The 12,967-nt window shown below is 37.5% G+C and overlaps 2 protein-coding genes across 3 annotated transcripts in view; one reads left to right on the forward strand and one right to left on the reverse strand.

The window, feature by feature from the left end:
* The first annotated feature begins 1,325 nt into the window (after positions 1 to 1,325).
* Positions 1,326 to 7,256, forward strand: LOC130163327 (endoplasmic reticulum-Golgi intermediate compartment protein 2-like). Its single transcript, XM_056367457.1, has 14 exons — positions 1,326 to 1,473; positions 2,764 to 2,903; positions 2,994 to 3,102; positions 3,264 to 3,310; positions 3,426 to 3,493; positions 3,713 to 3,753; positions 3,922 to 4,023; positions 4,256 to 4,351; positions 4,519 to 4,574; positions 5,421 to 5,519; positions 5,858 to 5,955; positions 6,076 to 6,238; positions 6,445 to 6,524; positions 6,715 to 7,256. Exons 2-14 carry the CDS (start codon positions 2,798 to 2,800, stop codon positions 6,793 to 6,795), a joined length of 1,146 nt encoding a protein of 381 aa, XP_056223432.1. The 5' UTR covers positions 1,326 to 1,473; positions 2,764 to 2,797; the 3' UTR covers positions 6,796 to 7,256.
* Positions 7,257 to 7,406: 150 nt separating this feature from the next.
* Positions 7,407 to 12,967, reverse strand: part of si:dkey-97m3.1 (fatty acyl-CoA reductase 1) — a 53,994-nt gene continuing 48,433 nt past the window's right edge. For both annotated transcript variants that reach the window (XM_056367456.1, XM_056367455.1), the window contains exons 9-12: positions 12,186 to 12,357; positions 11,970 to 12,099; positions 11,281 to 11,408; positions 7,407 to 10,797 (exon numbers count right to left, since the gene is read on the reverse strand). In XM_056367456.1, coding sequence (XP_056223431.1) covers positions 10,635 to 10,797; positions 11,281 to 11,408; positions 11,970 to 12,099; positions 12,186 to 12,357 — 593 coding nt within the window. In that variant the 3' untranslated portion in view covers positions 7,407 to 10,634. The remainder of the gene's footprint in view (positions 10,798 to 11,280; positions 11,409 to 11,969; positions 12,100 to 12,185; positions 12,358 to 12,967) is intronic.

The raw sequence follows: 12,967 nt of genomic DNA on the forward strand, positions 1-12,967 counted from the left end.
TCTCATCTGAATTGTTTTTTTTATTTTTCTTTGGTGCATTCTCAGGCTGCAGCAAGATGTAAACATATCCTTTGTCCTGAGGGTGATAATAGCAGCCTGCACCAATTGGTTTAGATGATCATTATCATGTCTTCAAATTAGGGTTTCTCTCTTGTCAGCCTAGTGTGACTCGTGCAACTTCATGTCTGGTGTGCAGATCCACACATGCCTGTAAACACTCCCCCTGAAAGTTAATTGAGGTCAATGGTTCTAAAGATGGGTTAGTGTCACTGCTGATGGACGGCCATGGACAACTTCTACTTCTTGAATTAATCATGTGATGATCAACCATAGAACAGGCTACTTTCATTTACCTGGAAAAGCATGGTTTCAGCTTTAGATATTATCAATGACAGCGGCTTGTACTATTACATAATTTAAATGGACCATTGTTAAGACATCTAACACCCCTTTGCAAAGGACAAAGTGTAGCAGACCTACTTATAAGAGGATAGCAGGCTTTGCAAAGAAATATAACTGACAATACTTTCAGATCAAAAAATGGAAAGCGAAAGTAAGCTGCAATATATCTGAGCAAAAAATTTGCTGTGTAGGCGTTTTGTTTCACTGCAAACAAACACTATCACCCATCATACACCCATCTTGTCTACCTATTCATACTAAGCAGTCAGGTCATTTCAAAACTGGACTGCTAACCTAAGAATGGCTGACTGAATTACATCAGCTGTTATTTAAATCTGCAAATAATCAAACAGCATGTAAGTCTGAATGCATTAGTGAGGAAAGGGAATCATTAAAATAGAAACAAAAGGGAGTGCAACATAGGAAAACAATTAGTAAAGTTTCCAGTTGGTTTATGCAAGATATATTTTTTAATAATCTTCTAACAATATTAAAAAATACATTGATTACCATTAGAAATTAAGAAAAGTACATATCTTGTGTCCAGTAGCAAAACTTTATAGAAATCTGGTCTGTGTTATATGAAGAATCAGAGCTATACAAGTTTGTATTTCCTTCCCATACTGGTCTGTTAGAATATAACACATCAAAACCAATAAGATGACCCATTTGTTTCACTGTCCATCTCTTTAAAATCACCCACTAAGCTAATTGAAGCACCCACAAAAATATCTACCCTATTCCATGCTATTCTATTCTTAAACTACTTTATTTACAGACATTTATCTTTAAAAAGGCAGCATTTTAGTGTTGAAACGCCACCTGCTGACTGAATAAAGCCATTATTCGCTGCGCGTTCACGCCATTAGGAGCGCGCGCGTTACGCACTTTCCTACGTCACTATTTACCCAAACAAGGAAGAAGCGAGCCCGCCCCCCTGTGAGCTAGCATCATGGATGGATCACGGTGCACTAAAATTCAGATTAAATTCAAACCGCACTTATAACTTGTTGAGTACAGCTTCCAGAGACACTGTGCCACGAATCAACATCTAACCAGATGACAAAAGAGGTAAGATACATTATAAATAAACGGTGTAGTGAAGCAGTAATTGATGTGCTGCTTAGGGAGACGGTTAACAGACAGTAAATCAATATATTCACTTCATAAAACATAAAACATCTGTTGTTAATATTGTTTTGGACTGTGTAGCACACATGTCATATTCAGTATTGACTCTTAAGAAACCTTGTCATTTTTCTTATGAATCTTGCATCGTTTCTCTGCTGTATTACAGTGTTAATATAGAGATGTGAAGTGTGTCTGTTGGTGTTTGTATTATTATAGTTTTAAGGGCATTTACAGTAAAAAAAATATGTTATGATTTAAGGATCAATATCAAAGTCATTAGTGTGATATGTAGGTATGATTTTAAGTAATATAATGTTATTAGAGCTGAAACAATTAATTGGTTAATCGATTAACAGGAAATTAATCGCCAACTAAATTAGCAAATATTTATTTGTTTCAGCATCACAAAGGTTAGAATTTGCTGCTTTTCTTTGTCATTTTTTCTTTGACAAAAAACAAAACAAAATCGCCATTTGAAGATGTTTTAGAAAACTGTGAGGAACACACCATTTTCTGACATTTTAGGGACCTGACCATTAATTGATTAATCGAGAAAATAATCTGCTGATTAATTGATGATGGAAATAATTCTTACTAAATATTATGCCATCTTCAATGAACATAAAAATAAATATTGAAATAAATTATAATAAAACAGAGCAATTATATGTTTGAACACCTTTTAAAATATTTTTATTACAATTTTATTATGAAATATTTAGAAAAACAAATTTTTGGTTGAGGTTACAAGCCAAAATAAATACTGTTGAAAATGCCAAAAATGAATACAATTACTTGTATAAATGTTGTTCTAATCTGAGATGAAGTGAGTTGTTCCCACATCTCTGAGTGATTGCAGATGCTTGGAGCCAGTGCAGTGTTCAGTGATAAATCAGGAAAGCTACTAATGAACAGTTTCTGAAGTGTGAAGAATATGTTTTAAAATATTTGCATCTTAGACAAGCATCAATATTACTGCAATTCCACTGGTAGAAAGTACACATATGGTAGTATTTGCATGAAATAAATAATTCATTATCAGTTTTGGATACAGAAACTGTATGTAAATTATCAGATATCTGCAAAACAAATCTAATTATAGCAGATTATATTTCCCTTTATTTGAATTCCAGTTTGTTTTCCCAGGCTAAGATGTATATTTGTATCCTTAATAATACCACTGAAAAAGTCAATCCTGAGTGTAATGCTGATGTACTCTGTTCATTTGAGGTGAAGGAAGTGGTGACGTGTCCTGAACCTGAACATGAGGCGTCTGTCCCGAAAGAAGGCCCTGAGTCTGGTGAGGGAGCTGGACGCCTTCCCCAAAGTGTCAGAGAGCTATGTCGAGACGTCAGCATCAGGAGGGACAGGTGAAACATCCCTCTGGAAAAGATATACAGTAGTATTATTAATAAAAAAAATGATATAAAGTAACCTTATTTACTCTGTCTCATCCACAGTGTCACTTATAGCTTTTAGTGCCATGGCACTTCTGGCTATCTTAGAGTTCTTTGTTTATAGAGACACTTGGATGAAATATGAATATGCAGTTGACAAAGATTTTTCCAGGTAAGTTTACGTTCAGTTATTGAATGTTAACAATTACACAACAAACATGTCCTAAATTAATTGTGTGACTTTCTACAGATTTTTATGCATGTTGCATTACTTACACCTATAGCATAGAACAGGATATTATTATAGACACTCTTCTTTTTCATTATTTACAGTAAATTGAGAATAAACATTGACATCACAGTTGCCATGAAATGCCAGCGTGAGTCTTTAAGCTTCTTTTCCTTTCACATACAGAAACTAGTCAAAGACATGCATTGCAGGTATGCTGTATGTATGTATCAGTGTATTTAAAAACTCATCGTCTGTGCTTGCAGATGTTGGAGCAGATATTCTGGACCTGGCTGAGACCATGATCACATCCAGCGGCCTCCAGTACGAGCCTGTGAGTGAAGCGTGTTTCAGAAAATGTTCTCCTCTTTAATTCTGCGTGTGATCACAAGCTGCTTTTTCTACTGTTCATTAAAAGGGCCGCTGCTTGTTAATTAGCCAGTTTTGCAGCACACATATAGGTTATATCCATGTAGGCTTTCTTTCCCGCTTTTAGAAATGTTGCTTTTCACTGCTGCGTTTTTTTCTCTTTTCTCTCTGTACGTTTGATCAGGTTATTTTTGAACTGACTCCACAACAGAGACTGTGGCAAAGGTAAACTTTCATGAAATCCAGATCCATCCAGATACCTTCCTCTTTCAATTGCTGTTTTTGATGTAGTATCAAGGTGTTGATAAGTCAAAAAACGTTGCATACCTACATTCCAGGTGTAGTTTCTATGCACTGACTTTTTTGAGCAAATGACTGTTGTTTGTCTTCCAGGACGTTGCTTCTCATACAGAGCAGGCTGAGAGAGGAACATGCTCTTCAGGAAGTCCTTTACAAAACTCTTCTGAAAGGAGCTCCCACTGCCCTGCCTCCACGGTCAGTTTCATATATGCAAGCACACTATTTTTGTTATTAATTCGTTATTAATTTTATAAAAAGGAAATAAAATGACAGGCGCAGTATTTAAGAATCTGTTCTTCATAGCCCAGAAGAAAGTTATGTTGGATGTCTGTGGATCTTACTGATGCTAATCAACCATTAAGGAATGAGACCATATACTTAGTAATTGTGTGTAATGTGTGTGTGTAATGTGTGTGTGTGTGTGTAGGGAGGATACCTCTATGGAGCCGCTCAATGCTTGCAGGATACATGGGCACGTCTACGTCAACAAGGTGGCAGGAAACCTGCACATCACTGTGGGAAAGTAAGAAACTATTTGATTTGTCAAAAAGGCTCTGACAGATTCAGCTCCATGTAAAGACTACAGTGAACTACTTACCATGATCCAGCTGTGGTATTTGTGCAAACATTAAAAACTACAGAGCTGTTGTTGACATCAGTCTTCTAAGGCCAGTATTTTGTCTTTTTCAGGCCTATTCACCATCCTCAGGGCCATGCCCATATCGCAGCTTTTGTGAGTCATGAGAGTGAGTTAAAAAAAAAAAAATCTACTTATGTTTTTCTTTGGCTTGTTTCACATACAGATGTTCTGATACCACTTTTTTCTTCCTGATACCAATATGTAACGGCCGATACCGAGTACTGATCTGATACCATTCCAAGAGAAAAACCTTTAACAGCTGTTGTAACAACTAACCCTGTATGGATGTAATGTGATTGCTGATGGCATAGCTCAGGTTAAACCCTTTGTAAAATATGAACAAATACATGAATACCATAGAATCTTTGTGTTATTATCTAATTTGACTGTCATGAAAATAAATAAATCAATTAATCCAGGAATAAACACTTCTTACATTCCTCCCCTTAAAATTAAACCCTTGCATACTGTACATGTTGCTTTGTTACTGGTGGGATTTTCCAGTGTAACATGTTACCAAAGTGCTAACATTTTGCTAATGGCTACGTTTACACTATTTACCAGAAATAAATCTTCACTGCTCTAAAACAGTAGTTGCTGGTGGCTGTACAGCACAACTTCTTGTGTAGCCTCCTGTTTTAGAGCAGTGAAGAAGATTTATCTCTGGGAAAACTGCCATTTTATCCAGAACAAAACAAATTTTAACATCAATAATACCATTAAATGTTGAATCTAAGGCATGTTATTATTCATCACTGCAGTGCTCAGTTTCCCTCCTCAATCAAAGTTTAATTGATGTTTTAGATAACCAATGAAAGACAGTTAATGAACTCACACGGCGCTATCGCAGTGTGTATTACAAGTACATTTTTCCCACTTCCACTTCGAGCGCTTTCAGCGATTCTTCATGGCCACGACTGAACCCGAGCTCCCTCTCATCTTTGTGTTGCAGCGTACAACTTCTCCCATCGAATAGACCATTTGTCTTTTGGGGAGGAGATACCAGGCATCATCAATCCTCTGGACAGCACAGAGAAAATCACCTATAACAGTAAGTTACCGCAATACGCAGAGATAGGAGGGGAAAGAGTAAAACACATGATGAAGTGGTTTCCTGCCTGAGAACATTCAAATAGTTTTCTGCAGAATTAATCAGGTGTCGACACATTTATTGAATCACGACTTGATGACCAATCATGACCAAGCTGTCCTTAGCTCGCCTTAGACGATCACTGCCAAGTATAAAAGTTACATTTCATTTTTATTTTCTTCAGTTTCCATATTTTTCCTCCTCAAAATAAATTTAAAAACACAAAATATTGATTTTTCAATATTTTAAAATATTGAAATTTTTCATTCATGCTTCTTTTCTGTGTGATTCCACTCCAGACAACCAGATGTTCCAGTACTTCATCACAGTGGTGCCCACCAGACTGAACACATACAAGATATCTGCAGACACACACCAATTTTCTGTGACTGAGCGAGTGAGTAACAAGGAAAAACAAACAAACCCAACCTTGTGACAAGAAGTAGAGCGGCTCAGAGAGAATTAAGGGTTTAAGGGAAACTGGGGAGCACTAAACACCAGACTGTCTGTTTCCAAGGAGCGGGTGATAAACCACGCAGCAGGAAGTCACGGTGTTTCCGGCATCTTTGTGAAGTATGACACCAGCTCTCTGATGGTGACGGTCAGCGAGCAGCATATGCCACTGTGGCAGTTCCTGGTGCGACTGTGTGGCATTATCGGGGGCATATTCTCCACGACAGGCAAGCCCGCTGTAGCCTGCAGTACCATCCTGTTAATTTGTGTTATTGGACAATACAGATCTGTTACCGGCGTCTATGAAGCTGGAATCATTCCCAGTCTTTTAAATTCAGAGCAAAACAAAACAAAATATGCTGCATAAAGGATTTATTTTAACAAGTCCATGAATTCATCAGTTTATCGCTGTGTGCTCCCTCTCTCTGTACAGGCATGCTCCATGGGCTAGTCGGCTTCTGTGTTGATGTGATCTGCTGTCGCTTCAAACTGGGAGTCTACAGGCTCAGAGAGGTGAGACTGTACCATTATCTGGCCAAATAATCATGCTGTCTGTATCACTCATATTGCTATCAGTAATATTTTTGCTCAGTATCAGAGTAACTCGTTGCTCTGTCTGTAGTAAACCAGTCTAAACTTTTAACAATGATTTAAAACATGCATCGTAGTGCTAACAGATTTACCTGTACTAAATCTGCTCTAGGATGTGCAGCTACACAACCAGATGAACAATCTGAACCACCATCAGATCCCTCTGCTGGATGACCATGTTCCTCGGGAGTAGCTCTTTTTCAGTGACCAAAGTCTCTGCCATCATCAAACTGCTGATTCTGCCTCCTGCATTGTTCACTGATGAAGAGCTGACCTCACAAAACTGTATGAAATAATGAACTTTATCATCCCAGTAGGACAAGTTATTTATTGTGCACTTTGTAAGGAGTTGTGTTTTTTTTAAACTAACGTTAGCAGTGTTATTGTGTTATTCTGCTGAAAAAGCTAAAGCTGTCTGTTAAACACTGCGCCGTTGAGTAATTTAAAATTCACGTCAGATCATCATCTGTGGCAGCAGTCATACATGTGTGTTTTTTTATAAATATTTCCATGTTGTAATGGTGCTTCTTTAAAAATGTTCGCTTTCTGTTCCATTCGCTGTAGCAGCACAAAAAAAAAAAAAACAGATGTTCATTCCAACACTGTTAAAAGTTGAAATAAATTTAACAGTTCGTGTCGTATTGTTTCACAGCATTAATGTGTGGGAAATTTATTTTCGTCAAAAGTTGTAAAAATTTATGGTTGTGAAAGAGTTGGATCTCTAAGATGTGAAACAAGAAATGATGCTAGTTTTAAGAGGTGGATCCTTTATTATATTAATGATGAAACCGCTTGACTAGAAAATATTGCTCTTCCATTTTAATTTGATTTAATCACATCCATTTTCAGAAGGTCCCTGTTTGCAGGTACTGGCAAACATATTGGTAAGGGATTACAAGTAGTTTGACTAGCTTGAGAATTAAGACAGATAAGATCATTTGAACCCTGCAAACACTTCAGAACAATTACTTAATACTCAACATTTTCTTGTATTCACAGCTGAATCAGAAATGCCAGCAATCTTTATTCCCAGACTTCAAACAGAAGACACAGTTTTAAGTGGCTGATGATAAATTTTAGTGAGTAAATCTACATCGCGAGGTAGAAGAGAAGTTTAATGGACTGCGGTTCACTTGCTCTTTTTCTCCTCTGGTTTATTTCAGTTTTTCCAAGCAGACGTGAATAAAGTGTTGCCAGAGCACGGAATAAAAGGGTGGTCAAACAATTAGCAAACGACACCAGAAAGAAAAAGATGACGCCACTGATCACGTGTTGCCATTACATAGTGTACCCGTAGGTCCTGTCTTGGGGGTTCCTGTGTCAACAGTGCTGTGCAAACAGCAAAGACTTTGTCGTCACAGGGACATGCAGATCGAACCTCCATAACAAAGACATTGTTACAATAAGCCCTGTAGCTCTGTGAGAACAATTCTGATGAAACCACTTCATCATACAGGCCTCGTGGGACTGCAGACATTTTTAGTTCATTGTCCCCCAGTGGAATTAAAGACAGTTACCATGGTTACACCACAGACATGGGCTTTGCATAAACATTTATTTAGTTTTGTCCCTTTTTCTCCCATAAAAGGCTCATAACTTATGTATTCGTATTCGGTCAAGAGTCAAGCCTTGCAACATATACAATACTGTACAGTTTTCTTGTTTGTTTAGTAAAAATCAGACTTGCCTGTCACACTTAACACTTTTGGTAGACTCTGGGAAGCTCTGTGGTAGAATCCTGTGAAGACACTCACCAAGCAAAAAAAAAAAAAATCAACAGTCAAATACAATTTTTGGTAGTCTATAAGAATAATATGCAAGTTCAACTATTTACAGATCTTCCAACCTGGGTTCAAGGGAGTAATACCAAGGGGGGCCCTCATTTATAATCTAGCACTTGTGATTTAGGTCCAGACAAACATACAGATCACAGTTTGTCCTGCTTAAAAACAGCAGTCCATCTTTTCATCCATTAAGGTACAACGTCCCTCAAGGCTCCATACTTGGTCCACTACTTTTCTCTACGTACTTCTGTTTGGTAACTTCATTTGCAGCAACAACATGAGTTTTTGCCTCTATGCAGATGACACGCAACTTTATATTGCAACCAGTATTGCTCAATGCTTTGTCCTGTTTACTTGCTGTCAAAAGCTGGCTGACATAGATCTTTCTTATTTTCTTACACAAAGATGAAGCAGACATGGAAAAATTCCAGCTTACAACAGAATTTAACTAGTTCTTTTAACTTTGATGGCTCTCGTGTATTCGCATTACATTTGTGTCACATTGGTATCCATTATTTTCTTTGAAATATAACTACCCAATGATATTAGAGAAACTTAGGTCATTTAACAACACTACTGCTGTTCTGAAAGTTTTTCCTAAATCCACAAAGACTCTTCTATTCATCTGGATGAAAAACAAATATTCTCTCTCTCATAAAAATGTTTTTTGACCCATTTCCTGAGCTTCAACTCCGTTTCCTACCAAGGTAGCTCGCAGGCTACTTTGGAAACAATAAAAATATTCTTCATACTGCATCTGATGGAACACATTTTTTTCCATCCAGAAGGCGAAAAGAATCTGTGGAAATACCTTCAGTACAGTTTTAAATGATCTTCTGTTTTTTTTTCCTCCCCCAAATATCTCTGGGTAATTATTATTTTTTAGAATAACAGATAATTACCACCGTGACTTTAGTGTAACACCAACACACCAGAGGCAAAAAATGGGATTTCAATCTTTAAAGTGACTGAATCCCTACTCCAAACTGCCTGCTCCAAACTTGGTCCCTTAAACTCACATACGTGCTACCTTGGACATAACGCGAAGCACTGATATTCAACTTCTTTAACTGGACCCACTGCTTTGATTAACAATATCATCATTAAACCTTTTATAATCCCATTGTTGTATCTGGCATTTCTGACTGTGAAAAGCCTCTTGAAGTTTTCATCTGCTGAGGTTTTGGGAAAGATGCCTTCTTAGAAACCTTGGGCTTGGTTGGGAACGGTTGGGAACTGTTGGGAAACATTGTACAATATATCATACTGGGCTATACAAATAAACTCGACTCTGATGTACTCTTATTTATATATAATACACTGCCAAGGTCTACCACGTATATCAGACTAGCCTTTGACGCAAGTATAAAGATGTAAAAGTAGTAAACTTAGTTTCAGTACAAACTGCTGTACAAACAGGCAAAAAGTGGATGAGCATTCAGACAAACAAGGTTTATGTTCAAAGACATACTGACATTATCATTTGTGATAGTAAATAAGTGACAACCTCAACAGCAGGAAAGATGGTAGATCTGTATGTTTCAGTATTTGTAGTGATACATTTGTCTTGTGTGGTCAGATTTGAGCTTTAATACTAGTCTCAGTTATCTGTGGATTGGCCTTGAGACAGGTAACCAGTCAGTTTGTGTGTGTAATCTTTAAAAAGGCAGTAGATACACGTGATGCAAGACACACAGATATCCAAATCACCTGCGTATTAAAGAGAGGAATTGGATATCCCAACAGTAAAAAACAGAGAACCAAAATAATCTTATAGAAATTGTCCTCCACTGACGCACTGCCATATTTCAAGTATGAAACAAAAATCATCACAAGGCAAGGCAATGTACCTAGATTCAAGAGGATGGAAACAATGACGTGGAAAAGAAAGTGGAAGTCACACAAAAGGCTTATTGTTGCATATATAATTGGCCACTTTGAGAAGAAAATGGTAGGTTCAAAATGAACGACAACACTTTTTTTGGACGGGGTTTGGTGACTGAACAGTGCAAGTACTGACGACAGATTTCCAAACTAAACAAATAATTCATGGCTAGTAGACCTCTTTTTTTCCCTCCCTCCTGAGTGCTTCACTCAACTGCAGCCCCCACCTGTAGAGAGCCCCGCTAATCCACACTAAAGGAGGATTTGGAGTGTCATTGGTGGATGGTCAGAGTCTCAGATGTTTTGTCCTGCTGATGGCTAAAGGCGAGGGGCTGCTGTCTCTGGATGAGGTGCTGAGGAAGACTCAGTTGGTTAAGGTGCTGGATGCGCGGAAGTAGGAGAGGAACTTGAAACACAGGCTGACCACAAAGTACCAGATGTTTCTGGCCATCTGGGAGCGGGCGATAAACACCCTCCAGATGAAAATGACCAACAGGGTGTTGAAGGTGTAGCGGATGTTCCTCAGTCTGGGAAAATAGGAAAGGGAGGAGGATTAATGAGAAACACAGATGATGATAAAACATTGAACATAATATGAATTCTACATGAATGCCTTTCAAGACACCCAAGGACAAAGCGAATAAAACAATTTAATTTAACAATTTATAGAGAGAAAATAATTCAATGTTATATTAAAATGAAAGGAAAAGGGAAAAAAAGTTTTTGAATTCTTTTTTGTTTGTTTTTAAAGTCATGTACAGTTCATGTAGAAGTAGAAAAGACGGTAAGGGGAATTTCTGTCAAACTAAAGTCATGAAAATAACCTGTGTTATTTGATGTCTGATGATGTGATCAAAACAGCCACCACTGAGCACAAATTCTTGTTATTTACTAAAACAACGTTATTGCGCTGTATACCATAGTTTTATGGTCAAAACAGTCCTTTGGCTGGTGTACAGACCCATCACTCTTTGACGCTGTGCGCTGGTTGGATTCTCTTGATTACTTACTTTCTCAGATGCTGCCTGGCAGCGGGAATGTCAGACATGTCTTCATTCAGGACGTACTTCTTGGTGCCGATGCAGTAATTCTCAATGTACTCAGGCCAGTTCAGCTGACGCACATCAAAGTTAAATGTCTGCAAGAAAAAGAAAAAGAGAAAACAAAACATGGATGTTGATACCAAGGCAAAACCCAAAACTACTGTTCTGTTAAAAGTGAAGGTAAAATTCCACTTTCACCCACAAGATGGAGCAGTGGGCTTCCTCATATGCATTATATTCCCTGAGTGCTCTCTCTCAAACATATCAGGTTTAAAAAAAAACTAAAGTACTGGTGATATATATATATATATATATATATATATAGATATATATATATATATATATATAGATATATATATATATATATATATATATATATATCTATATATATATATATATATATCTATATATATATACACACACACACACACACACACACACACTTGGTCAATATGAAGTCAAACTTAACGTGTATTGCACTGAGTGGTTTAATCTATAGCAGTTAATCATATTTATAGACTGATCATATGTGTTTTTCTGAATAATCTTATTCTTGGTAACTGTAGCAGTCATGTAAATGTAGTACAGTAAAGCTGGTACCTGTAAATGATCTTAGGAGGTAGAATATTTGGCAGCATGCACATGGATAATCCTACCTTCTTGTCCTCAGGTGTCAGCTGGCTCATCAGCATGCTCATGTTCTCCGAGTTCCACTCCCAGTCCTGGCTGCTGAAGTACTCCAGCAGGCCGATGGCCTTGTGCAGACGATTAAAGATGCGCATCATCCTACAGCGAGAAAGAGAGTCAGAGGTCACGCCACGGTTGAACTTTTCTTTAGATATCAAGTTACAACAGACATCTTTGGGTCTTACTGCGGTTTCTGTCCAGAGAGACGCAGGAAGAGGTCGTAGATGAGGGCGGGGAACTTGTGGCTGACCAGGATCCAGTACTGGTTGATCAGGTAGTTGGAGGTGATGTTGGCGTTGGGCCTACGGAAAGCCTGCTCCAAGGGGTTCCTCTTGAAGGACGACATCACGTGGTGCTCTGCAAAAGATGAAGGTTTAGACACAAAACCTGTCAGGTGTTTTCTGAGTCAGAGGAGAATAAGAAAATGAACATTTGGTTTATAAAGATAAATGATAAGTTTTGCCCTAGCCCCGATGTGTGAATCCAATGTATTACAGTCAAGTGACAGAATTAAGCATCAAATTTTCCTCGTTCTGAAAGTGTTTCCACAATCCTTAGAGATATATATATATAAAATTTTGCCTCTAATTATATTTGTTGCCTACCTACCTGTTTGTTGTTTTTGTGATTTATGTCAAGTGGCTGCTCTCATGTCATTTCCAGCCACCATCTTTATTTGGATTAAGAAAAAAGTAACTTGGAAAACAGGTTAAAAATCTTTTTTCTCATTTTATTTTTTTATTCCTTTTATTTTTATAAATCAAGGAGCTGATGAAATATTTTTTATCATCCACATTGTTAGAAGAGCTTTAAAGGATTTTGGAAACACCTTAAAAACAGTGCTGAGTGTGAGTTTTACGATCTTTTACAATATTTTTCCATTAACTGCATGTAAAGCTCTGTGATTTGAATGTAATGGTTGTATATGACAGACACTCTGAGGTCCAGCCTTGCTCTACAAGTCAGT

This window comes from Seriola aureovittata, chromosome 22 (assembly GCF_021018895.1).
Source record: "Seriola aureovittata isolate HTS-2021-v1 ecotype China chromosome 22, ASM2101889v1, whole genome shotgun sequence".
Classification (NCBI taxonomy): domain Eukaryota; kingdom Metazoa; phylum Chordata; class Actinopteri; order Carangiformes; family Carangidae; genus Seriola; species Seriola aureovittata.

What these genes read in the sequence shown, in the direction of transcription:
- LOC130163327 (XM_056367457.1), top strand. Translation starts at nt 2,798, where the DNA reads ATGAGGCGTCTGTCCCGAAAGAAGGCCCTGAGTCTGGTGAGGGAGCTG. An exon ending in AGTTGCCATGAAATGCCAGC is followed by an intron (nt 3,311 to 3,425) that starts GTGAGTCTTTAA and finishes CTGTGCTTGCAG; the next exon opens with ATGTTGGAGCAGATATTCTG. An exon ending in CAACAGAGACTGTGGCAAAG is followed by an intron (nt 3,754 to 3,921) that starts GTAAACTTTCAT and finishes TTTGTCTTCCAG; the next exon opens with GACGTTGCTTCTCATACAGA.